The sequence below is a fragment of the Pseudopipra pipra genome, chromosome Z (assembly GCF_036250125.1).
Source record: "Pseudopipra pipra isolate bDixPip1 chromosome Z, bDixPip1.hap1, whole genome shotgun sequence".
Lineage (NCBI taxonomy): Eukaryota > Metazoa > Chordata > Aves > Passeriformes > Pipridae > Pseudopipra > Pseudopipra pipra.
In genome coordinates, this window is record NC_087581.1 from 7992927 (window position 1) to 8016752 (window position 23826).

General features: G+C 58.7%; 8 protein-coding genes across 18 annotated transcripts in view; 7 read left to right on the plus strand and 1 right to left on the minus strand.

The window, feature by feature from the left end:
- The window catches only part of UBAP2 (ubiquitin associated protein 2), a 136228-nt gene that overhangs the window by 16175 nt on the left and 96227 nt on the right, over positions 1-23826 (minus strand). The gene's annotated exons all lie outside the window — the stretch shown is intronic.
- Positions 1484-2362, plus strand: LOC135406865 (interferon-like). The gene has a single exon (XM_064641373.1). It carries the CDS (start codon positions 1639-1641, stop codon positions 2251-2253), a length of 615 nt encoding a protein of 204 aa, XP_064497443.1. The 5' UTR covers positions 1484-1638; the 3' UTR covers positions 2254-2362.
- LOC135406866 (interferon-like) lies at positions 4614-5492 on the plus strand. Its single transcript, XM_064641374.1, has one exon. It carries the CDS (start codon positions 4769-4771, stop codon positions 5381-5383), a length of 615 nt encoding a protein of 204 aa, XP_064497444.1. The 5' UTR covers positions 4614-4768; the 3' UTR covers positions 5384-5492.
- On the plus strand, positions 7744-8513 carry LOC135406660 (interferon-like). Its single transcript, XM_064641019.1, has one exon. It carries the CDS (start codon positions 7899-7901, stop codon positions 8511-8513), a length of 615 nt encoding a protein of 204 aa, XP_064497089.1. The 5' UTR covers positions 7744-7898.
- LOC135407699 (interferon-like) lies at positions 10874-11752 on the plus strand. The gene has a single exon (XM_064642960.1). The coding sequence runs from the start codon at positions 11029-11031 to the stop codon at positions 11641-11643; it is 615 nt and encodes a 204-aa protein (XP_064499030.1). The 5' UTR covers positions 10874-11028; the 3' UTR covers positions 11644-11752.
- Positions 13998-14876, plus strand: LOC135407700 (interferon-like). Its single transcript, XM_064642961.1, has one exon. It carries the CDS (start codon positions 14153-14155, stop codon positions 14765-14767), a length of 615 nt encoding a protein of 204 aa, XP_064499031.1. The 5' UTR covers positions 13998-14152; the 3' UTR covers positions 14768-14876.
- LOC135407701 (interferon-like) lies at positions 17128-18006 on the plus strand. Its single transcript, XM_064642962.1, has one exon. It carries the CDS (start codon positions 17283-17285, stop codon positions 17895-17897), a length of 615 nt encoding a protein of 204 aa, XP_064499032.1. The 5' UTR covers positions 17128-17282; the 3' UTR covers positions 17898-18006.
- LOC135407702 (interferon-like) lies at positions 20258-21136 on the plus strand. Its single transcript, XM_064642963.1, has one exon. It carries the CDS (start codon positions 20413-20415, stop codon positions 21025-21027), a length of 615 nt encoding a protein of 204 aa, XP_064499033.1. The 5' UTR covers positions 20258-20412; the 3' UTR covers positions 21028-21136.

Below are 23826 nucleotides of genomic sequence, written 5' to 3' on the forward strand. Positions count from 1 at the left end.
CCTTCTTGCCACCCCAATCGCTCCTACAAGGACCTTGTCAGTCACACATCCCAGGAACCTCCACCGTTCCCTCTGCCCTGCCCTCTTCTCCCTCCAACCCATAGCAGGCCAATTGAAATCCCCCAGGAGAAAGAGGCCTCAAGAGCCTGCGGCTGCTCCCATCTGCCTACACTGGCCTAAACCCACACCAGCCTCCTGCTGGGCTGGCCTCCAGCAAAAAGCCCTGCAGCCACCAAACCCTCACCCTGCCCTCCCTTCAAGCTTTACCCACCAACTATCGCATGCCTCCTCAGCCTTGCCCACACACATTTCCAGGCCCTCCACATCCTCACTGACACCGACACCGACAACCCCTCCTCATCTCCAGAACCTCTCTTTCCAAAAACCGGTAAAACTTTCCACTCCAAGGCTCCAGACACAGCAACCACACCACCAGGCCTCCACCATGCCAACGACAGCACAGCCACACCGACATGTGCGTGTCTCTAGTTCCTCTCTTCCGCCTTTCTTTCCCGTACTACCTGAGTTTGGGTAAAGCCATCGGAGCCTGCAGGATACACTTCTCTGCTCCAGGCTCAACACCACCAGCTCCCTCGGCCTTTCACCCTTTCAACAAAACTCATCTCATCCCCTCACCATCAGCTTCTTAGCCCTACGCTGCACCTGCTCCACCAGCTCCACATCTCTCCTCTAAGAAGGACACCAAACTGGACACAGTACTCCAGCTGAGCCCTCTGGGGACACCACAGTGCTCCACGGGAGGGATCTGGACATTCTAAAACGCAACGCCCTTCCTCAGCGACTTTCTCCTTTCCCACTCCAGCCACCTCCAGCACAGAGGCAGACAAAAAGCAACCAAAACCTCACTCCCAGGACACACGTGGGGCACCACAGACGGGGATCAAAACTGCCGGGAAAAGCAGCAGCAAAGCTGTTTCCTTCTTCCTCAAGCTTGCCTCCTGCCGTCTTTTCCCCTCCTCAACAACTTCACACGTGCCACCTCGGCCACCGCCATTCGCAAACACAGCCAGGGCTCCAGCACCAACACCCAGAGAAAACTCTTCCCCTTCCTTCCTCCACGCCCTCACTGCACAGGGGGATCCCCAAGCTCCAACCACTGACATCACTGCACGTCCCTGCCCAACGCGAAAGGAAAACAGTGGCGAACAGGAAAACAAAGGAGAACCACAAAGGGAAAGGAAAACCAACCACAGCCACCACAAGGCCACTGCAGACGGAAAAAACTCCCCATGCACAACACGGGCCCCGCAGCTGCCCTGCAGCTGACAGGGAACCCCAAACGCCCCTCCACGACACAGCTCACCCCAAAGCCTCTCCCCCAGGGCTTTCGCATCCTCCCATCACCCGCTACACACAACCTCCCCCACCACACCACCAACACTGCCCTCCACAACCACCGCCACCACAACAAACCACTTCCCACAGACCAACACACCCACCAGCCCCAGCTGGAAACCACGGACGGAAACTCGCCGCAATCAGAAAGCGACAAACGGAAACACAACGCCACACATAAAGCCGCACGCCCGCCACCAGCCCAAGCACACCGACCACCAACAACAACCAGCCTCACCGGCCTCCGCACCACCACCACCCAACAGCACCCACAGCCACACCATGGCTGCGCTCACCACCCCACAGCACCGCCTGGGCCACGCCGCCCCGACACTTCTGCTCCTGCTCACCGCTCTCACCGCCGCCCTCGCCTGCCAACACCTCTGGATCCACCACGACACCTTCCCTTGGGAACAACTCCAGCTCCTCGACCACATGGCTCCCAACTCAACGCACACCTGTCAACTCCAGAACCCGCCCTTCTTCCCCGACACCCTCCGACGCAACAACCTCAACCCGCAACAAGCCGTCGCCGCCGCCCTACGCATCCTACGGCACCTCTTCCACACCCTCAGCGCCAACAGCACCTCCCAGCACTGGCACACCCAGACACGACACCGCCTCCTCAACCAACTCCAGCACCACATCCACCGCCTCGAGCAATGCCGCCCCGACAACGCACGCCTCTTCAAAGGACCCCGCAACCCCCTCACCGCCATCAACAAGTACTTCAAGGACATCCACCTCTTCCTCCACGCCCACAACCACACCGCCTGCGCCTGGGACCACGTCCGCCTCGAAGCTCGCGCCTCTTTCCAACACCTCCACAACCTCACACGCACCATCCGACGACACCCCAAACACACACACACCCCCACCACCACAACACCCCTCTGACACCCACCACACGCACCCACCTCTCCCCTCCCGCCTCCCCTCGCCCCACACAACACACACCGCTCACACAACCCACCCACACCCTCCAACCCCTCACCCTCTCTTTAGACAACCTCCCCTACTTATTTGCACAAAGACTTTGATCCCTTTATTTATTGAATTATTTATCTATTTATTCACTTCTTGACGACACAACAAATAAAGACCTCTTACAAAACCCTTCCCAGTGCCTCTTGTCTCAGCAGCACGGCAACCGCCCCGCGGCATGGGGGGAAGTCACCTCCACTCAACACCTACACCGAGCCCTCAGCCAAACGGCCTTCTCACCGCTCTTCTCCCTCATGCCTCCACAAGGAGCATCTGACAGCAACCTCTTTCCAAAGACACTCACAGGGGCTTGACAACACCACACAAGCACAAAATCACACATGCACCAAGGCTGCAAAGCACTGATGCAGCTCAGCTGCTCCAGCCACTCTCCTCCACCCCACCATGCTCAGCATTCTCTTCAGACGGATCCCCAGTATCTTCTCCACACAGCGACACTCCACAGCACCACAACAAAGCCGCCTCCACAGCTCACTCAACTGCACATGGCACACCACTCCTCACTGCTCTCCACGGACACAAGGAGCCCTTCCCCACAACTCTTTGCCTGGCCCAGCTGCCCACTTCTGTAACCACCCAGGGCTCCATCCATCCAATCCACGCCTCTCCAACTTAAGAGGCAACGATGCCCTGAGGGACACTGGAAAACCCTTTCCATTACTCCACGCACACCATGGCCTTGGCCCCATCCAACAACGCTGCCCTGGAGCATCACAGGCCCCAACACCTCCTCCCTCTTCCTCAGCACAAGGGCCAGCACGGCACCTCTCCTTCTTGCCACCCCAATCGCTCCTACAAGGACCTTGTCAGTCACACATCCCAGGAACCTCCACCGTTCCCTCTGCCCTGCCCTCTTCTCCCTCCAACCCATAGCAGGCCAATTGAAATCCCCCAGGAGAAAGAGGCCTCAAGAGCCTGCGGCTGCTCCCATCTGCCTACACTGGCCTAAACCCACACCAGCCTCCTGCTGGGCTGGCCTCCAGCAAAAAGCCCTGCAGCCACCAAACCCTCACCCTGCCCTCCCTTCAAGCTTTACCCACCAACTATCGCATGCCTCCTCAGCCTTGCCCACACACATTTCCAGGCCCTCCACATCCTCACTGACACCGACACCGACAACCCCTCCTCATCTCCAGAACCTCTCTTTCCAAAAACCGGTAAAACTTTCCACTCCAAGGCTCCAGACACAGCAACCACACCACCAGGCCTCCACCATGCCAACGACAGCACAGCCACACCGACATGTGCGTGTCTCTAGTTCCTCTCTTCCGCCTTTCTTTCCCGTACTACCTGAGTTTGGGTAAAGCCATCGGAGCCTGCAGGATACACTTCTCTGCTCCAGGCTCAACACCACCAGCTCCCTCGGCCTTTCACCCTTTCAACAAAACTCATCTCATCCCCTCACCATCAGCTTCTTAGCCCTACGCTGCACCTGCTCCACCAGCTCCACATCTCTCCTCTAAGAAGGACACCAAACTGGACACAGTACTCCAGCTGAGCCCTCTGGGGACACCACAGTGCTCCACGGGAGGGATCTGGACATTCTAAAACGCAACGCCCTTCCTCAGCGACTTTCTCCTTTCCCACTCCAGCCACCTCCAGCACAGAGGCAGACAAAAAGCAACCAAAACCTCACTCCCAGGACACACGTGGGGCACCACAGACGGGGATCAAAACTGCCGGGAAAAGCAGCAGCAAAGCTGTTTCCTTCTTCCTCAAGCTTGCCTCCTGCCGTCTTTTCCCCTCCTCAACAACTTCACACGTGCCACCTCGGCCACCGCCATTCGCAAACACAGCCAGGGCTCCAGCACCAACACCCAGAGAAAACTCTTCCCCTTCCTTCCTCCACGCCCTCACTGCACAGGGGGATCCCCAAGCTCCAACCACTGACATCACTGCACGTCCCTGCCCAACGCGAAAGGAAAACAGTGGCGAACAGGAAAACAAAGGAGAACCACAAAGGGAAAGGAAAACCAACCACAGCCACCACAAGGCCACTGCAGACGGAAAAAACTCCCCATGCACAACACGGGCCCCGCAGCTGCCCTGCAGCTGACAGGGAACCCCAAACGCCCCTCCACGACACAGCTCACCCCAAAGCCTCTCCCCCAGGGCTTTCGCATCCTCCCATCACCCGCTACACACAACCTCCCCCACCACACCACCAACACTGCCCTCCACAACCACCGCCACCACAACAAACCACTTCCCACAGACCAACACACCCACCAGCCCCAGCTGGAAACCACGGACGGAAACTCGCCGCAATCAGAAAGCGACAAACGGAAACACAACGCCACACATAAAGCCGCACGCCCGCCACCAGCCCAAGCACACCGACCACCAACAACAACCAGCCTCACCGGCCTCCGCACCACCACCACCCAACAGCACCCACAGCCACACCATGGCTGCGCTCACCACCCCACAGCACCGCCTGGGCCACGCCGCCCCGACACTTCTGCTCCTGCTCACCGCTCTCACCGCCGCCCTCGCCTGCCAACACCTCTGGATCCACCACGACACCTTCCCTTGGGAACAACTCCAGCTCCTCGACCACATGGCTCCCAACTCAACGCACACCTGTCAACTCCAGAACCCGCCCTTCTTCCCCGACACCCTCCGACGCAACAACCTCAACCCGCAACAAGCCGTCGCCGCCGCCCTACGCATCCTACGGCACCTCTTCCACACCCTCAGCGCCAACAGCACCTCCCAGCACTGGCACACCCAGACACGACACCGCCTCCTCAACCAACTCCAGCACCACATCCACCGCCTCGAGCAATGCCGCCCCGACAACGCACGCCTCTTCAAAGGACCCCGCAACCCCCTCACCGCCATCAACAAGTACTTCAAGGACATCCACCTCTTCCTCCACGCCCACAACCACACCGCCTGCGCCTGGGACCACGTCCGCCTCGAAGCTCGCGCCTCTTTCCAACACCTCCACAACCTCACACGCACCATCCGACGACACCCCAAACACACACACACCCCCACCACCACAACACCCCTCTGACACCCACCACACGCACCCACCTCTCCCCTCCCGCCTCCCCTCGCCCCACACAACACACACCGCTCACACAACCCACCCACACCCTCCAACCCCTCACCCTCTCTTTAGACAACCTCCCCTACTTATTTGCACAAAGACTTTGATCCCTTTATTTATTGAATTATTTATCTATTTATTCACTTCTTGACGACACAACAAATAAAGACCTCTTACAAAACCCTTCCCAGTGCCTCTTGTCTCAGCAGCACAGCAACCGCCCCGCGGCATGGGGGGAAGTCACCTCCACTCAACACCTACACCGAGCCCTCAGCCAAACGGCCTTCTCACCGCTCTTCTCCCTCATGCCACCACAAGGACCATCTGACAGCAACCTCTTTCCAAAGACACTCACAGGGGCTTGACAACACCACACAAGCACAAAATCACACATGCACCAAGGCTGCAAAGCACTGATGCAGCTCAGCTGCTCCAGCCACTCTCCTCCACCCCACCATGCTTAGCATTCTCTTCAGACGGATCCCCAGTATCTTCTCCACACAGCGACACTCCACAGCACCACAACAAAGCCGCCTCCACAGCTCACTCAACTGCACATGGCACACCACTCCTCACTGCTCTCCACGGACACAAGGAGCCCTTCCCCACAACTCTTTGCCTGGCCCAGCTGCCCGCTTCTGTAACCACCCAGGGCTCCATCCATCCAATCCACGCCTCTCCAACTTAAGAGGCAACGATGCCCTGAGGGACACTGGAAAACCCTTTCCATTACTCCACGCACACCATGGCCTTGGCCCCATCCAACAACGCTGCCCTGGAGCATCACAGGCCCCAACACCTCCTCCCTCTTCCTCAGCACAAGGGCCAGCACGGCACCTCTCCTTCGTGCCACCCCAATCGCTCCTACAAGGACCTTGTCAGTCACACATCCCAGGAACCTCCACCGTTCCCTCTGCCCTGCCCTCTTCTCCCTCCAACCCATAGCAGGCCAATTGAAATCCCCCAGGAGAAAGAGGCCTCAAGAGCCTGCGGCTGCTCCCATCTGCCTACACTGGCCTAAACCCACACCAGCCTCCTGCTGGGCTGGCCTCCAGCAAAAAGCCCTGCAGCCACCAAACCCTCACCCTGCCCTCCCTTCAAGCTTTACCCACCAACTATCGCATGCCTCCTCAGCCTTGCCCACACACATTTCCAGGCCCTCCACATCCTCACTGACACCGACACCAACAACCCCTCCTCATCTCCAGAACCTCTCTTTCCAAAAACCGGTAAAACTTTCCACTCCAAGGCTCCAGACACAGCAACCACACCACCAGGCCTCCACCATGCCAACGACAGCACAGCCACACCGACATGTGCGTGTCTCTAGTTCCTCTCTTCCGCCTTTCTTTCCCGTACTACCTGAGTTTGGGTAAAGCCATCGGAGCCTGCAGGATACACTTCTCTGCTCCAGGCTCAACACCACCAGCTCCCTCGGCCTTTCACCCTTTCAACAAAACTCATCTCATCCCCTCACCATCAGCTTCTTAGCCCTACGCTGCACCTGCTCCACCAGCTCCACATCTCTCCTCTAAGAAGGACACCAAACTGGACACAGTACTCCAGCTGAGCCCTCTGGGGACACCACAGTGCTCCACGGGAGGGATCGGGACATTCTAAAACGCAACGCCCTTCCTCAGCGACTTTCTCCTTTCCCACTCCAGCCACCTCCAGCACAGAGGCAGACAAAAAGCAACCAAAACCTCACTCCCAGGACACACGTGGGGCACCACAGACGGGGATCAAAACGGCCGGGAAAAGCAGCAGCAAAGCTGTTTCCTTCTTCCTCAAGCTTGCCTCCTGCCGTCTTTTCCCCTCCTCAACAACTTCACACGTGCCACCTCGGCCACCGCCATTCGCAAACACAGCCAGGGCTCCAGCACCAACACCCAGAGAAAACTCTTCCCCTTCCTTCCTCCACGCCCTCACTGCACAGGGGGATCCCCAAGCTCCAACCACTGACATCACTGCACATCCCTGCCCAACGCGAAAGGAAAACAGTGGCGAACAGGAAAACAAAGGAGAACCACAAAGGGAAAGGAAAACCAACCACAGCCACCACAAGGCCACTGCAGACGGAAAAAACTCCCCATGCACAACACGGGCCCCGCAGCTGCCCTGCAGCTGACAGGGAACCCCAAACGCCCCTCCCCGACACAGCTCACCCCAAAGCCTCTCCCCCAGGGCTTTCGCATCCTCCCATCACCCGCTACACACAACCTCCCCCACCACACCACCAACACTGCCCTCCACAACCACCGCCACCACAACAAACCACTTCCCACAGACCAACACACCCACCAGCCCCAGCTGGAAACCACGGACGGAAACTCGCCGCAATCAGAAAGCGACAAACGGAAACACAACGCCACACATAAAGCCGCACGCCCGCCACCAGCCCAAGCACACCGACCACCAACAACAACCAGCCTCACCGGCCTCCGCACCACCACCACCCAACAGCACCCACAGCCACACCATGGCTGCGCTCACCACCCCACAGCACCGCCTGGGCCACGCCGCCCCGACCCTTCTGCTCCTGCTCACCGCTCTCACCGCCGCCCTCGCCTGCCAACACCTCTGGATCCACCACGACACCTTCCCTTGGGAACAACTCCAGCTCCTCGACCACATGGCTCCCAACTCAACGCACACCTGTCAACTCCAGAACCCGCCCTTCTTCCCCGACACCCTCCGACGCAACAACCTCAACCCGCAACAAGCCGTCGCCGCCGCCCTACGCATCCTACAGCACCTCTTCCACACCCTCAGCGCCAACGGCACCTCCCAGCACTGGCACACCCAGACACGACACCGCCTCCTCAACCAACTCCAGCACCACATCCACCGCCTCGAGCAATGCCGCCCCGACAACGCACGCCTCTTCAAAGGACCCCGCAACCCCCTCACCGCCATCAACAAGTACTTCAAGGACATCCACCTCTTCCTCCACGCCCACAACCACACCGCCTGCGCCTGGGACCACGTCCGCCTCGAAGCTCGCGCCTCTTTCCAACACCTCCGCAACCTCACACGCACCATCCGACGACACCCCAAACACACACACACCCCCACCACCACAACACCCCTCTGACACCCACCACACGCACCCACCTCTCCCCTCCCGCCTCCCCTCGCCCCACACAACACACACCGCTCACACAACCCACCCACACCCTCCAACCCCTCACCCTCTCTTTAGACAACCTCCCCTACTTATTTGCACAAAGACTTTGATCCCTTTATTTATTGAATTATTTATCTATTTATTCACTTCTTGACGACACAACAAATAAAGACCTCTTACAAAACCCTTCCCAGTGCCTCTTGTCTCAGCAGCACGGCAACCGCCCCGCGGCATGGGGGGAAGTCACCTCCACTCAACACCTACACCGAGCCCTCAGCCAAACGGCCTTCTCACCGCTCTTCTCCCTCATGCCTCCACAAGGAGCATCTGACAGCAACCTCTTTCCAAAGACACTCACAGGGGCTTGACAACACCACACAAGCACAAAATCACACATGCACCAAGGCTGCAAAGCACTGATGCAGCTCAGCTGCTCCAGCCACTCTCCTCCACCCCACCATGCTCAGCATTCTCTTCAGACGGATCCCCAGTATCTTCTCCACACAGCGACACTCCACAGCACCACAACAAAGCCGCCTCCACAGCTCACTCAACTGCACATGGCACACCACTCCTCACTGCTCTCCACGGACACAAGGAGCCCTTCCCCACAACTCTTTGCCTGGCCCAGCTGCCCACTTCTGTAACCACCCAGGGCTCCATCCATCCAATCCACGCCTCTCCAACTTAAGAGGCAACGATGCCCTGAGGGACACTGGAAAACCCTTTCCATTACTCCACGCACACCATGGCCTTGGCCCCATCCAACAACGCTGCCCTGGAGCATCACAGGCCCCAACACCTCCTCCCTCTTCCTCAGCACAAGGGCCAGCACGGCACCTCTCCTTCGTGCCACCCCAATCGCTCCTACAAGGACCTTGTCAGTCACACATCCCAGGAACCTCCACCGTTCCCTCTGCCCTGCCCTCTTCTCCCTCCAACCCATAGCAGGCCAACTGAAATCCCCCAGGAGAAAGAGGCCTCAAGAGCCTGCGGCTGCTCCCATCTGCCTACACTGGCCTAAACCCACACCAGCCTCCTGCTGGGCTGGCCTCCAGCAAAAAGCCCTGCAGCCACCAAACCCTCACCCTGCCCTCCCTTCAAGCTTTACCCACCAACTATCGCATGCCTCCTCAGCCTTGCCCACACACATTTCCAGGCCCTCCACATCCTCACTGACACCGACACCGACAACCCCTCCTCATCTCCAGAACCTCTCTTTCCAAAAACCGGTAAAACTTTCCACTCCAAGGCTCCAGACACAGCAACCACACCACCAGGCCTCCACCATGCCAACGACAGCACAGCCACACCGACATGTGCGTGTCTCTAGTTCCTCTCTTCCGCCTTTCTTTCCCGTACTACCTGAGTTTGGGTAAAGCCATCGGAGCCTGCAGGATACACTTCTCTGCTCCAGGCTCAACACCACCAGCTCCCTCGGCCTTTCACCCTTTCAACAAAACTCATCTCATCCCCTCACCATCAGCTTCTTAGCCCTACGCTGCACCTGCTCCACCAGCTCCACATCTCTCCTCTAAGAAGGACACCAAACTGGACACAGTACTCCAGCTGAGCCCTCTGGGGACACCACAGTGCTCCACGGGAGGGATCTGGACATTCTAAAACGCAACGCCCTTCCTCAGCGACTTTCTCCTTTCCCACTCCAGCCACCTCCAGCACAGAGGCAGACAAAAAGCAACCAAAACCTCACTCCCAGGACACACGTGGGGCACCACAGACGGGGATCAAAACTGCCGGGAAAAGCAGCAGCAAAGCTGTTTCCTTCTTCCTCAAGCTTGCCTCCTGCCGTCTTTTCCCCTCCTCAACAACTTCACACGTGCCACCTCGGCCACCGCCATTCGCAAACACAGCCAGGGCTCCAGCACCAACACCCAGAGAAAACTCTTCCCCTTCCTTCCTCCACGCCCTCACTGCACAGGGGGATCCCCAAGCTCCAACCACTGACATCACTGCACGTCCCTGCCCAACGCGAAAGGAAAACAGTGGCGAACAGGAAAACAAAGGAGAACCACAAAGGGAAAGGAAAACCAACCACAGCCACCACAAGGCCACTGCAGACGGAAAAAACTCCCCATGCACAACACGGGCCCCGCAGCTGCCCTGCAGCTGACAGGGAACCCCAAACGCCCCTCCACGACACAGCTCACCCCAAAGCCTCTCCCCCAGGGCTTTCGCATCCTCCCATCACCCGCTACACACAACCTCCCCCACCACACCACCAACACTGCCCTCCACAACCACCGCCACCACAACAAACCACTTCCCACAGACCAACACACCCACCAGCCCCAGCTGGAAACCACGGACGGAAACTCGCCGCAATCAGAAAGCGACAAACGGAAACACAACGCCACACATAAAGCCGCACGCCCGCCACCAGCCCAAGCACACCGACCACCAACAACAACCAGCCTCACCGGCCTCCGCACCACCACCACCCAACAGCACCCACAGCCACACCATGGCTGCGCTCACCACCCCACAGCACCGCCTGGGCCACGCCGCCCCGACACTTCTGCTCCTGCTCACCGCTCTCACCGCCGCCCTCGCCTGCCAACACCTCTGGATCCACCACGACACCTTCCCTTGGGAACAACTCCAGCTCCTCGACCACATGGCTCCCAACTCAACGCACACCTGTCAACTCCAGAACCCGCCCTTCTTCCCCGACACCCTCCGACGCAACAACCTCAACCCGCAACAAGCCGTCGCCGCCGCCCTACGCATCCTACGGCACCTCTTCCACACCCTCAGCGCCAACAGCACCTCCCAGCACTGGCACACCCAGACACGACACCGCCTCCTCAACCAACTCCAGCACCACATCCACCGCCTCGAGCAATGCCGCCCCGACAACGCACGCCTCTTCAAAGGACCCCGCAACCCCCTCACCGCCATCAACAAGTACTTCAAGGACATCCACCTCTTCCTCCACGCCCACAACCACACCGCCTGCGCCTGGGACCACGTCCGCCTCGAAGCTCGCGCCTCTTTCCAACACCTCCACAACCTCACACGCACCATCCGACGACACCCCAAACACACACACACCCCCACCACCACAACACCCCTCTGACACCCACCACACGCACCCACCTCTCCCCTCCCGCCTCCCCTCGCCCCACACAACACACACCGCTCACACAACCCACCCACACCCTCCAACCCCTCACCCTCTCTTTAGACAACCTCCCCTACTTATTTGCACAAAGACTTTGATCCCTTTATTTATTGAATTATTTATCTATTTATTCACTTCTTGACGACACAACAAATAAAGACCTCTTACAAAACCCTTCCCAGTGCCTCTTGTCTCAGCAGCACAGCAACCGCCCCGCGGCATGGGGGGAAGTCACCTCCACTCAACACCTACACCGAGCCCTCAGCCAAACGGCCTTCTCACCGCTCTTCTCCCTCATGCCACCACAAGGACCATCTGACAGCAACCTCTTTCCAAAGACACTCACAGGGGCTTGACAACACCACACAAGCACAAAATCACACATGCACCAAGGCTGCAAAGCACTGATGCAGCTCAGCTGCTCCAGCCACTCTCCTCCACCCCACCATGCTTAGCATTCTCTTCAGACGGATCCCCAGTATCTTCTCCACACAGCGACACTCCACAGCACCACAACAAAGCCGCCTCCACAGCTCACTCAACTGCACATGGCACACCACTCCTCACTGCTCTCCACGGACACAAGGAGCCCTTCCCCACAACTCTTTGCCTGGCCCAGCTGCCCGCTTCTGTAACCACCCAGGGCTCCATCCATCCAATCCACGCCTCTCCAACTTAAGAGGCAACGATGCCCTGAGGGACACTGGAAAACCCTTTCCATTACTCCACGCACACCATGGCCTTGGCCCCATCCAACAACGCTGCCCTGGAGCATCACAGGCCCCAACACCTCCTCCCTCTTCCTCAGCACAAGGGCCAGCACGGCACCTCTCCTTCGTGCCACCCCAATCGCTCCTACAAGGACCTTGTCAGTCACACATCCCAGGAACCTCCACCGTTCCCTCTGCCCTGCCCTCTTCTCCCTCCAACCCATAGCAGGCCAATTGAAATCCCCCAGGAGAAAGAGGCCTCAAGAGCCTGCGGCTGCTCCCATCTGCCTACACTGGCCTAAACCCACACCAGCCTCCTGCTGGGCTGGCCTCCAGCAAAAAGCCCTGCAGCCACCAAACCCTCACCCTGCCCTCCCTTCAAGCTTTACCCACCAACTATCGCATGCCTCCTCAGCCTTGCCCACACACATTTCCAGGCCCTCCACATCCTCACTGACACCGACAACCCCTCCTCATCTCCAGAACCTCTCTTTCCAAAAACCGGTAAAACTTTCCACTCCAAGGCTCCAGACACAGCAACCACACCACCAGGCCTCCACCATGCCAACGACAGCACAGCCACACCGACATGTGCGTGTCTCTAGTTCCTCTCTTCCGCCTTTCTTTCCCGTACTACCTGAGTTTGGGTAAAGCCATCGGAGCCTGCAGGATACACTTCTCTGCTCCAGGCTCAACACCACCAGCTCCCTCGGCCTTTCACCCTTTCAACAAAACTCATCTCATCCCCTCACCATCAGCTTCTTAGCCCTACGCTGCACCTGCTCCACCAGCTCCACATCTCTCCTCTAAGAAGGACACCAAACTGGACACAGTACTCCAGCTGAGCCCTCTGGGGACACCACAGTGCTCCACGGGAGGGATCGGGACATTCTAAAACGCAACGCCCTTCCTCAGCGACTTTCTCCTTTCCCACTCCAGCCACCTCCAGCACAGAGGCAGACAAAAAGCAACCAAAACCTCACTCCCAGGACACACGTGGGGCACCACAGACGGGGATCAAAACGGCCGGGAAAAGCAGCAGCAAAGCTGTTTCCTTCTTCCTCAAGCTTGCCTCCTGCCGTCTTTTCCCCTCCTCAACAACTTCACACGTGCCACCTCGGCCACCGCCATTCGCAAACACAGCCAGGGCTCCAGCACCAACACCCAGAGAAAACTCTTCCCCTTCCTTCCTCCACGCCCTCACTGCACAGGGGGATCCCCAAGCTCCAACCACTGACATCACTGCACATCCCTGCCCAACGCGAAAGGAAAACAGTGGCGAACAGGAAAACAAAGGAGAACCACAAAGGGAAAGGAAAACCAACCACAGCCACCACAAGGCCACTGCAGACGGAAAAAACTCCCCATGCACAACACGGGCCCCGCAGCTGCCCTGCAGCTGACAGGGAACCCCAAACGCCCCTCCCCGACACAGCTCACCCCAAAGCCTCTCCCCCAGGGCTTTCGCATCCTCCCATCACCCGCTACACACAACCTCCCCCACCACACCACCAACACTGCCCTCCACAACCACCGCCACCACAACAAACCACTTCCCACAGACCAACACACCCACCAGCCCCAGCTGGAAACCACGGACGGAAACTCGCCGCAATCAGAAAGCGACAAACGGAAACACAACGCCACACATAAAGCCGCACGCCCGCCACCAGCCCAAGCACACCGACCACCAACAACAACCAGCCTCACCGGCCTCCGCACCACCACCACCCAACAGCACCCACAGCCACACCATGGCTGCGCTCACCACCCCACAGCACCGCCTGGGCCACGCCGCCCCGACCCTTCTGCTCCTGCTCACCGCTCTCACCGCCGCCCTCGCCTGCCAACACCTCTGGATCCACCACGACACCTTCCCTTGGGAACAACTCCAGCTCCTCGACCACATGGCTCCCAACTCAACGCACACCTGTCAACTCCAGAACCCGCCCTTCTTCCCCGACACCCTCCGACGCAACAACCTCAACCCGCAACAAGCCGTCGCCGCCGCCCTACGCATCCTACAGCACCTCTTCCACACCCTCAGCGCCAACGGCACCTCCCAGCACTGGCACACCCAGACACGACACCGCCTCCTCAACCAACTCCAGCACCACATCCACCGCCTCGAGCAATGCCGCCCCGACAACGCACGCCTCTTCAAAGGACCCCGCAACCCCCTCACCGCCATCAACAAGTACTTCAAGGACATCCACCTCTTCCTCCACGCCCACAACCACACCGCCTGCGCCTGGGACCACGTCCGCCTCGAAGCTCGCGCCTCTTTCCAACACCTCCACAACCTCACACGCACCATCCGACGACACCCCAAACACACACACACCCCCACCACCACAACACCCCTCTGACACCCACCACACGCACCCACCTCTCCCCTCCCGCCTCCCCTCGCCCCACACAACACACACCGCTCACACAACCCACCCACACCCTCCAACCCCTCACCCTCTCTTTAGACAACCTCCCCTACTTATTTGCACAAAGACTTTGATCCCTTTATTTATTGAATTATTTATCTATTTATTCACTTCTTGACGACACAACAAATAAAGACCTCTTACAAAACCCTTCCCAGTGCCTCTTGTCTCAGCAGCACGGCAACCGCCCCGCGGCATGGGGGGAAGTCACCTCCACTCAACACCTACACCGAGCCCTCAGCCAAACGGCCTTCTCACCGCTCTTCTCCCTCATGCCTCCACAAGGAGCATCTGACAGCAACCTCTTTCCAAAGACACTCACAGGGGCTTGACAACACCACACAAGCACAAAATCACACATGCACCAAGGCTGCAAAGCACTGATGCAGCTCAGCTGCTCCAGCCACTCTCCTCCACCCCACCATGCTCAGCATTCTCTTCAGACGGATCCCCAGTATCTTCTCCACACAGCGACACTCCACAGCACCACAACAAAGCCGCCTCCACAGCTCACTCAACTGCACATGGCACACCACTCCTCACTGCTCTCCACGGACACAAGGAGCCCTTCCCCACAACTCTTTGCCTGGCCCAGCTGCCCACTTCTGTAACCACCCAGGGCTCCATCCATCCAATCCACGCCTCTCCAACTTAAGAGGCAACGATGCCCTGAGGGACACTGGAAAACCCTTTCCATTACTCCACGCACACCATGGCCTTGGCCCCATCCAACAACGCTGCCCTGGAGCATCACAGGCCCCAACACCTCCTCCCTCTTCCTCAGCACAAGGGCCAGCACGGCACCTCTCCTTCGTGCCACCCCAATCGCTCCTACAAGGACCTTGTCAGTCACACATCCCAGGAACCTCCACCGTTCCCTCTGCCCTGCCCTCTTCTCCCTCCAACCCATAGCAGGCCAATTGAAATCCCCCAGGAGAAAGAGGCCTCAAGAGCCTGCGGCTGCTCCCATCTGCCTACACTGGCCTAAACCCACACCAGCCTCCTGCTGGGCTGGCCTCCAGCAAAAAGCCCTGCAGCCACCAAACCCTCACCCTGCCCTCCCTTCAAGCTTTACCCACCAACTATCGCATGCCTCCTCAGCCTTGCCCACACACATTTCCAGGCCCTCCACATCCTCACTGACACCGACACCAACAACCCCTCCTCATCTCCAGAACCTCTCTTTCCAAAAACCGGTAAAACTTTCCACTCCAAGGCTCCAGACACAGCAACCACACCACCAGGCCTCCACCATGCCAACGACAGCACAGCCACACCGACATGTGCGTGTCTCTAGTTCCTCTCTTCCGCCTTTCTTTCCCGTACTACCTGAGTTTGGGTAAAGCCATCGGAGCCTGCAGGATACACTTCTCTGCTCCAGGCTCAACACCACCAGCTCCCTCGGCCTTTCACCCTTTCAACAAAACTCATCTCATCCCCTCACCATCAGCTTCTTAGCCCTACGCTGCACCTGCTCCACCAGCTCCACATCTCTCCTCTAAGAAGGACACCAAACTGGACACAGTACTCCAGCTGAGCCCTCTGGGGACACCACAGTGCTCCACGGGAGGGATCGGGACATTCTAAAACGCAACGCCCTTCCTCAGCGACTTTCTCCTTTCCCACTCCAGCCACCTCCAGCACAGAGGCAGACAAAAAGCAACCAAAACCTCACTCCCAGGACACACGTGGGGCACCACAGACGGGGATCAAAACTGCCGGGAAAAGCAGCAGCAAAGCTGTTTCCTTCTTCCTCAAGCTTGCCTCCTGCCGTCTTTTCCCCTCCTCAACAACTTCACACGTGCCACCTCGGCCACCGCCATTCGCAAACACAGCCAGGGCTCCAGCACCAACACCCAGAGAAAACTCTTCCCCTTCCTTCCTCCACGCCCTCACTGCACAGGGGGATCCCCAAGCTCCAACCACTGACATCACTGCACATCCCTGCCCAACGCGAAAGGAAAACAGTGGCGAACAGGAAAACAAAGGAGAACCACAAAGGGAAAGGAAAACCAACCACAGCCACCACAAGGCCACTGCAGACGGAAAAAACTCCCCATGCACAACACGGGCCCCGCAGCTGCCCTGCAGCTGACAGGGAACCCCAAACGCCCCTCCCCGACACAGCTCACCCCAAAGCCTCTCCCCCAGGGCTTTCGCATCCTCCCATCACCCGCTACACACAACCTCCCCCACCACACCACCAACACTGCCCTCCACAACCACCGCCACCACAACAAACCACTTCCCACAGACCAACACACCCACCAGCCCCAGCTGGAAACCACGGACGGAAACTCGCCGCAATCAGAAAGCGACAAACGGAAACACAACGCCACACATAAAGCCGCACGCCCGCCACCAGCCCAAGCACACCGACCACCAACAACAACCAGCCTCACCGGCCTCCGCACCACCACCACCCAACAGCACCCACAGCCACACCATGGCTGCGCTCACCACCCCACAGCACCGCCTGGGCCACGCCGCCCCGACCCTTCTGCTCCTGCTCACCGCTCTCACCGCCGCCCTCGCCTGCCAACACCTCTGGATCCACCACGACACCTTCCCTTGGGAACAACTCCAGCTCCTCGACCACATGGCTCCCAACTCAACGCACACCTGTCAACTCCAGAACCCGCCCTTCTTCCCCGACACCCTCCGACGCAACAACCTCAACCCGCAACAAGCCGTCGCCGCCGCCCTACGCATCCTACAGCACCTCTTCCACACCCTCAGCGCCAACGGCACCTCCCAGCACTGGCACACCCAGACACGACACCGCCTCCTCAACCAACTCCAGCACCACATCCACCGCCTCGAGCAATGCCGCCCCGACAACGCACGCCTCTTCAAAGGACCCCGCAACCCCCTCACCGCCATCAACAAGTACTTCAAGGACATCCACCTCTTCCTCCACGCCCACAACCACACCGCCTGCGCCTGGGACCACGTCCGCCTCGAAGCTCGCGCCTCTTTCCAACACCTCCACAACCTCACACGCACCATCCGACGACACCCCAAACACACACACACCCCCACCACCACAACACCCCTCTGACACCCACCACACGCACCCACCTCTCCCCTCCCGCCTCCCCTCGCCCCACACAACACACACCGCTCACACAACCCACCCACACCCTCCAACCCCTCACCCTCTCTTTAGACAACCTCCCCTACTTATTTGCACAAAGACTTTGATCCCTTTATTTATTGAATTATTTATCTATTTATTCACTTCTTGACGACACAACAAATAAAGACCTCTTACAAAACCCTTCCCAGTGCCTCTTGTCTCAGCAGCACGGCAACCGCCCCGCGGCATGGGGGGAAGTCACCTCCACTCAACACCTACACCGAGCCCTCAGCCAAACGGCCTTCTCACCGCTCTTCTCCCTCATGCCTCCACAAGGAGCATCTGACAGCAACCTCTTTCCAAAGACACTCACAGGGGCTTGACAACACCACACAAGCACAAAATCACACATGCACCAAGGCTGCAAAGCACTGATGCAGCTCAGCTGCTCCAGCCACTCTCCTCCACCCCACCATGCTCAGCATTCTCTTCAGACGGATCCCCAGTATCTTCTCCACACAGCGACACTCCACAGCACCACAACAAAGCCGCCTCCACAGCTCACTCAACTGCACATGGCACACCACTCCTCACTGCTCTCCACGGACACAAGGAGCCCTTCCCCACAACTCTTTGCCTGGCCCAGCTGCCCGCTTCTGTAACCACCCAGGGCTCCATCCATCCAATCCACGCCTCTCCAACTTAAGAGGCAACGATGCCCTGAGGGACACTGGAAAACCCTTTCCATTACTCCACGCACACCATGGCCTTGGCCCCATCCAACAACGCTGCCCTGGAGCATCACAGGCCCCAACACCTCCTCCCTCTTCCTCAGCACAAGGGCCAGCACGGCACCTCTCCTTCGTGCCACCCCAATCGCTCCTACAAGGACCTTGTCAGTCACACATCCCAGGAACCTCCACCGTTCCCTCTGCCCTGCCCTCTTCTCCCTCCAACCCATAGCAGGCCAATTGAAATCCCCCAGGAGAAAGAGGCCTCAAGAGCCTGCGGCTGCTCCCATCTGCCTACACTGGCCTAAACCCACACCAGCCTCCTGCTGGGCTGGCCTCCAGCAAAAAGCCCTGCAGCCACCAAACCCTCACCCTGCCCTCCCTTCAAGCTTTACCCACCAACTATCGCATGCCTCCTCAGCCTTGCCCACACACATTTCCAGGCCCTCCACATCCTCACTGACACCGACACCGACAACCCCTCCTCATCTCCAGAACCTCTCTTTCCAAAAACCGGTAAAACTTTCCACTCCAAGGCTCCAGACACAGCAACCACACCACCAGGCCTCCACCATGCCAACGACAGCACAGCCACACCGACATGTGCGTGTCTCTAGTTCCTCTCTTCCGCCTTTCTTTCCCGTACTACCTGAGTTTGGGTAAAGCCATCGGAGCCTGCAGGATACACTTCTCTGCTCCAGGCTCAACACCACCAGCTCCCTCGGCCTTTCACCCTTTCAACAAAACTCATCTCATCCCCTCACCATCAGCTTCTTAGCCCTACGCTGCACCTGCTCCACCAGCTCCACATCTCTCCTCTAAGAAGGACACCAAACTGGACACAGTACTCCAGCTGAGCCCTCTGGGGACACCACAGTGCTCCACGGGAGGGATCGGGACATTCTAAAACGCAACGCCCTTCCTCAGCGACTTTCTCCTTTCCCACTCCAGCCACCTCCAGCACAGAGGCAGACAAAAAGCAACCAAAACCTCACTCCCAGGACACACGTGGGGCACCACAGACGGGGATCAAAACGGCCGGGAAAAGCAGCAGCAAAGCTGTTTCCTTCTTCCTCAAGCTTGCCTCCTGCCGTCTTTTCCCCTCCTCAACAACTTCACACGTGCCACCTCGGCCACCGCCATTCGCAAACACAGCCAGGGCTCCAGCACCAACACCCAGAGAAAACTCTTCCCCTTCCTTCCTCCACGCCCTCACTGCACAGGGGGATCCCCAAGCTCCAACCACTGACATCACTGCACATCCCTGCCCAACGCGAAAGGAAAACAGTGGCGAACAGGAAAACAAAGGAGAACCACAAAGGGAAAGGAAAACCAACCACAGCCACCACAAGGCCACTGCAGACGGAAAAAACTCCCCATGCACAACACGGGCCCCGCAGCTGCCCTGCAGCTGACAGGGAACCCCAAACGCCCCTCCCCGACACAGCTCACCCCAAAGCCTCTCCCCCAGGGCTTTCGCATCCTCCCATCACCCGCTACACACAACCTCCCCCACCACACCACCAACACTGCCCTCCACAACCACCGCCACCACAACAAACCACTTCCCACAGACCAACACACCCACCAGCCCCAGCTGGAAACCACGGACGGAAACTCGCCGCAATCAGAAAGCGACAAACGGAAACACAACGCCACACATAAAGCCGCACGCCCGCCACCAGCCCAAGCACACCGACCACCAACAACAACCAGCCTCACCGGCCTCCGCACCACCACCACCCAACAGCACCCACAGCCACACCATGGCTGCGCTCACCACCCCACAGCACCGCCTGGGCCACGCCGCCCCGACACTTCTGCTCCTGCTCACCGCTCTCACCGCCGCCCTCGCCTGCCAACACCTCTGGATCCACCACGACACCTTCCCTTGGGAACAACTCCAGCTCCTCGACCACATGGCTCCCAACTCAACGCACACCTGTCAACTCCAGAACCCGCCCTTCTTCCCCGACACCCTCCGACGCAACAACCTCAACCCGCAACAAGCCGTCGCCGCCGCCCTACGCATCCTACAGCACCTCTTCCACACCCTCAGCGCCAACGGCACCTCCCAGCACTGGCACACCCAGACACGACACCGCCTCCTCAACCAACTCCAGCACCACATCCACCGCCTCGAGCAATGCCGCCCCGACAACGCACGCCTCTTCAAAGGACCCCGCAACCCCCTCACCGCCATCAACAAGTACTTCAAGGACATCCACCTCTTCCTCCACGCCCACAACCACACCGCCTGCGCCTGGGACCACGTCCGCCTCGAAGCTCGCGCCTCTTTCCAACACCTCCACAACCTCACACGCACCATCCGACGACACCCCAAACACACACACACCCCCACCACCACAACACCCCTCTGACACCCACCACACGCACCCACCTCTCCCCTCCCGCCTCCCCTCGCCCCACACAACACACACCGCTCACACAACCCACCCACACCCTCCAACCCCTCACCCTCTCTTTAGACAACCTCCCCTACTTATTTGCACAAAGACTTTGATCCCTTTATTTATTGAATTATTTATCTATTTATTCACTTCTTGACGACACAACAAATAAAGACCTCTTACAAAACCCTTCCCAGTGCCTCTTGTCTCAGCAGCACGGCAACCGCCCCGCGGCATGGGGGGAAGTCACCTCCACTCAACACCTACACCGAGCCCTCAGCCAAACGGCCTTCTCACCGCTCTTCTCCCTCATGCCTCCACAAGGAGCATCTGACAGCAACCTCTTTCCAAAGACACTCACAGGGGCTTGACAACACCACACAAGCACAAAATCACACATGCACCAAGGTTGCAAAGCACTGATGCAGCTCAGCTGCTCCAGCCACTCTCCTCCACCCCACCATGCTCAGCATTCTCTTCAGACGGATCCCCAGTATCTTCTCCACACAGCGACACTCCACAGCACCACAACAAAGCCGCCTCCACAGCTCACTCAACTGCACATGGCACACCACTCCTCACTGCTCTCCACGGACACAAGGAGCTCTTCCCCACAACTCTTTGCCTGGCCCAGCTGCCCACTTCTGTAACCACCCAGGGCTCCATCCATCCAATCCACGCCTCTCCAACTTAAGAGGCAACGATGCCCTGAGGGACACTGGAAAACCCTTTCCATTACTCCACGCACACCATGGCCTTGGCCCCATCCAACAACGCTGCCCTGGAGCATCACAGGCCCCAACACCTCCTCCCTCTTCCTCAGCACAAGGGCCAGCACGGCACCTCTCCTTCGTGCCACCCCAATCGCTCCTACAAGGACCTTGTCAGTCACACATCCCAGGAACCTCCACCGTTCCCTCTGCCCTGCCCTCTTCTCCCTCCAACCCATAGCAGGCCAATTGAAATCCCCCAGGAGAAAGAGGCCTCAAGAGCTGCGGCTGCTCCCATCTGCCTACACTGGCCTAACCCACACCAGCCTCCTGCTGGGCTGGCCTCCAGCAAAAAGCCCTGCAGCCACCAAACCCTCACCCTGCCCTCCCTTCAAGCTTTACCCACCAACTATCGCATGCCTCCTCAGCCTTGCCCACACACATTTCCAGGCCCTCCACATCCTCACTGACACCGACACCGACAACCCCTCCTCATCTCCAGAACCTCTCTTTCCAAAAACCGGTAAAACTTTCCACTCCAAGGCTCCAGACACAGCAACCACACCACCAGGCCTCCACCATGCCAACGACAGCACAGCCACACCGACATGTGCGTGTCTCTAGTTCCTCTCTTCCGCCTTTCTTTCCCGTACTACCTGAGTTTGGGTAAAGCCATCGGAGCCTGCAGGATACACTTCTCTGCTCCAGGCTCAACACCACCAGCTCCCTCGGCCTTTCACCCTTTCAACAAAACTCATCTCATCCCTCACCATCAGCTTCTTAGCCCTACGCTGCACCTGCTCCACCAGCTCCACATCTCTCCTCTAAGAAGGACACCAAACTGGACACAGTACTCCAGCTGAGCCCTCTGGGGACACCACAGTGCTCCACGGGAGGGATCGGGACATTCTAAAACGCAACGCCCTTCCTCAGCGACTTTCTCCTTTCCCACTCCAGCCACCTCCAGCACAGAGGCAGACAAAAAGCAACCAAAACCTCACTCCCAGGACACACGTGGGGCACCACAGACGGGGATCAAAACGGCCGGGAAAAGCAGCAGCAAAGCTGTTTCCTTCTTCCTCAAGCTTGCCTCCTGCCGTCTTTTCCCCTCCTCAACAACTTCACACGTGCCACCTCGGCCACCGCCATTCGCAAACACAGCCAGGGCTCCAGCACCAACACCCAGAGAAAACTCTTCCCCTTCCTTCCTCCACGCCCTCACTGCACAGGGGGATCCCCAAGCTCCAACCACTGACATCACTGCACATCCCTGCCCAACGCGAAAGGAAAACAGTGGCGAACAGGAAAACAAAGGAGAACCACAAAGGGAAAGGAAAACCAACCACAGCCACCACAAGGCCACTGCAGACGGAAAAAACTCCCCATGCACAACACGGGCCCCGCAGCTGCCCTGCAGCTGACAGGGAACCCCAAACGCCCCTCCCCGACACAGCTCACCCCAAAGCCTCTCCCCCAGGGCTTTCGCATCCTCCCATCACCCGCTACACACAACCTCCCCACCACACCACCAACACTGCCCTCCACAACCACCGCCACCACAACAAACCACTTCCACAGACCAACACACCCACCAGCCCCAGCTGGAAACCACGGACGGAAACTCGCCGCAATCAGAAAGCGACAAACGGAAACACAACGCCACACATAAAGCCGCACGCCCGCCACCAGCCCAAGCACACCGACCACCAACAACAACCAGCCTCACCGGCCTCCGCACCACCACCACCCAACAGCACCCACAGCCACACCATGGCTGCGCTCACCACCCCACAGCACCGCCTGGGCCACGCCGCCCCGACCCTTCTGCTCCTGCTCACCGCTCTCACCGCCGCCCTCGCCTGCCAACACCTCTGGATCCACCACGACACCTTCCCTTGGGAACAACTCCAGCTCCTCGACCACATGGCTCCCAACTCAACGCACACCTGTCAACTCCAGAACCCGCCCTTCTTCCCCGACACCCTCCGACGCAACAACCTCAACGCGCAACAAGCCGTCGCCGCCGCCCTACGCATCCTACAGCACCTCTTCCACACCA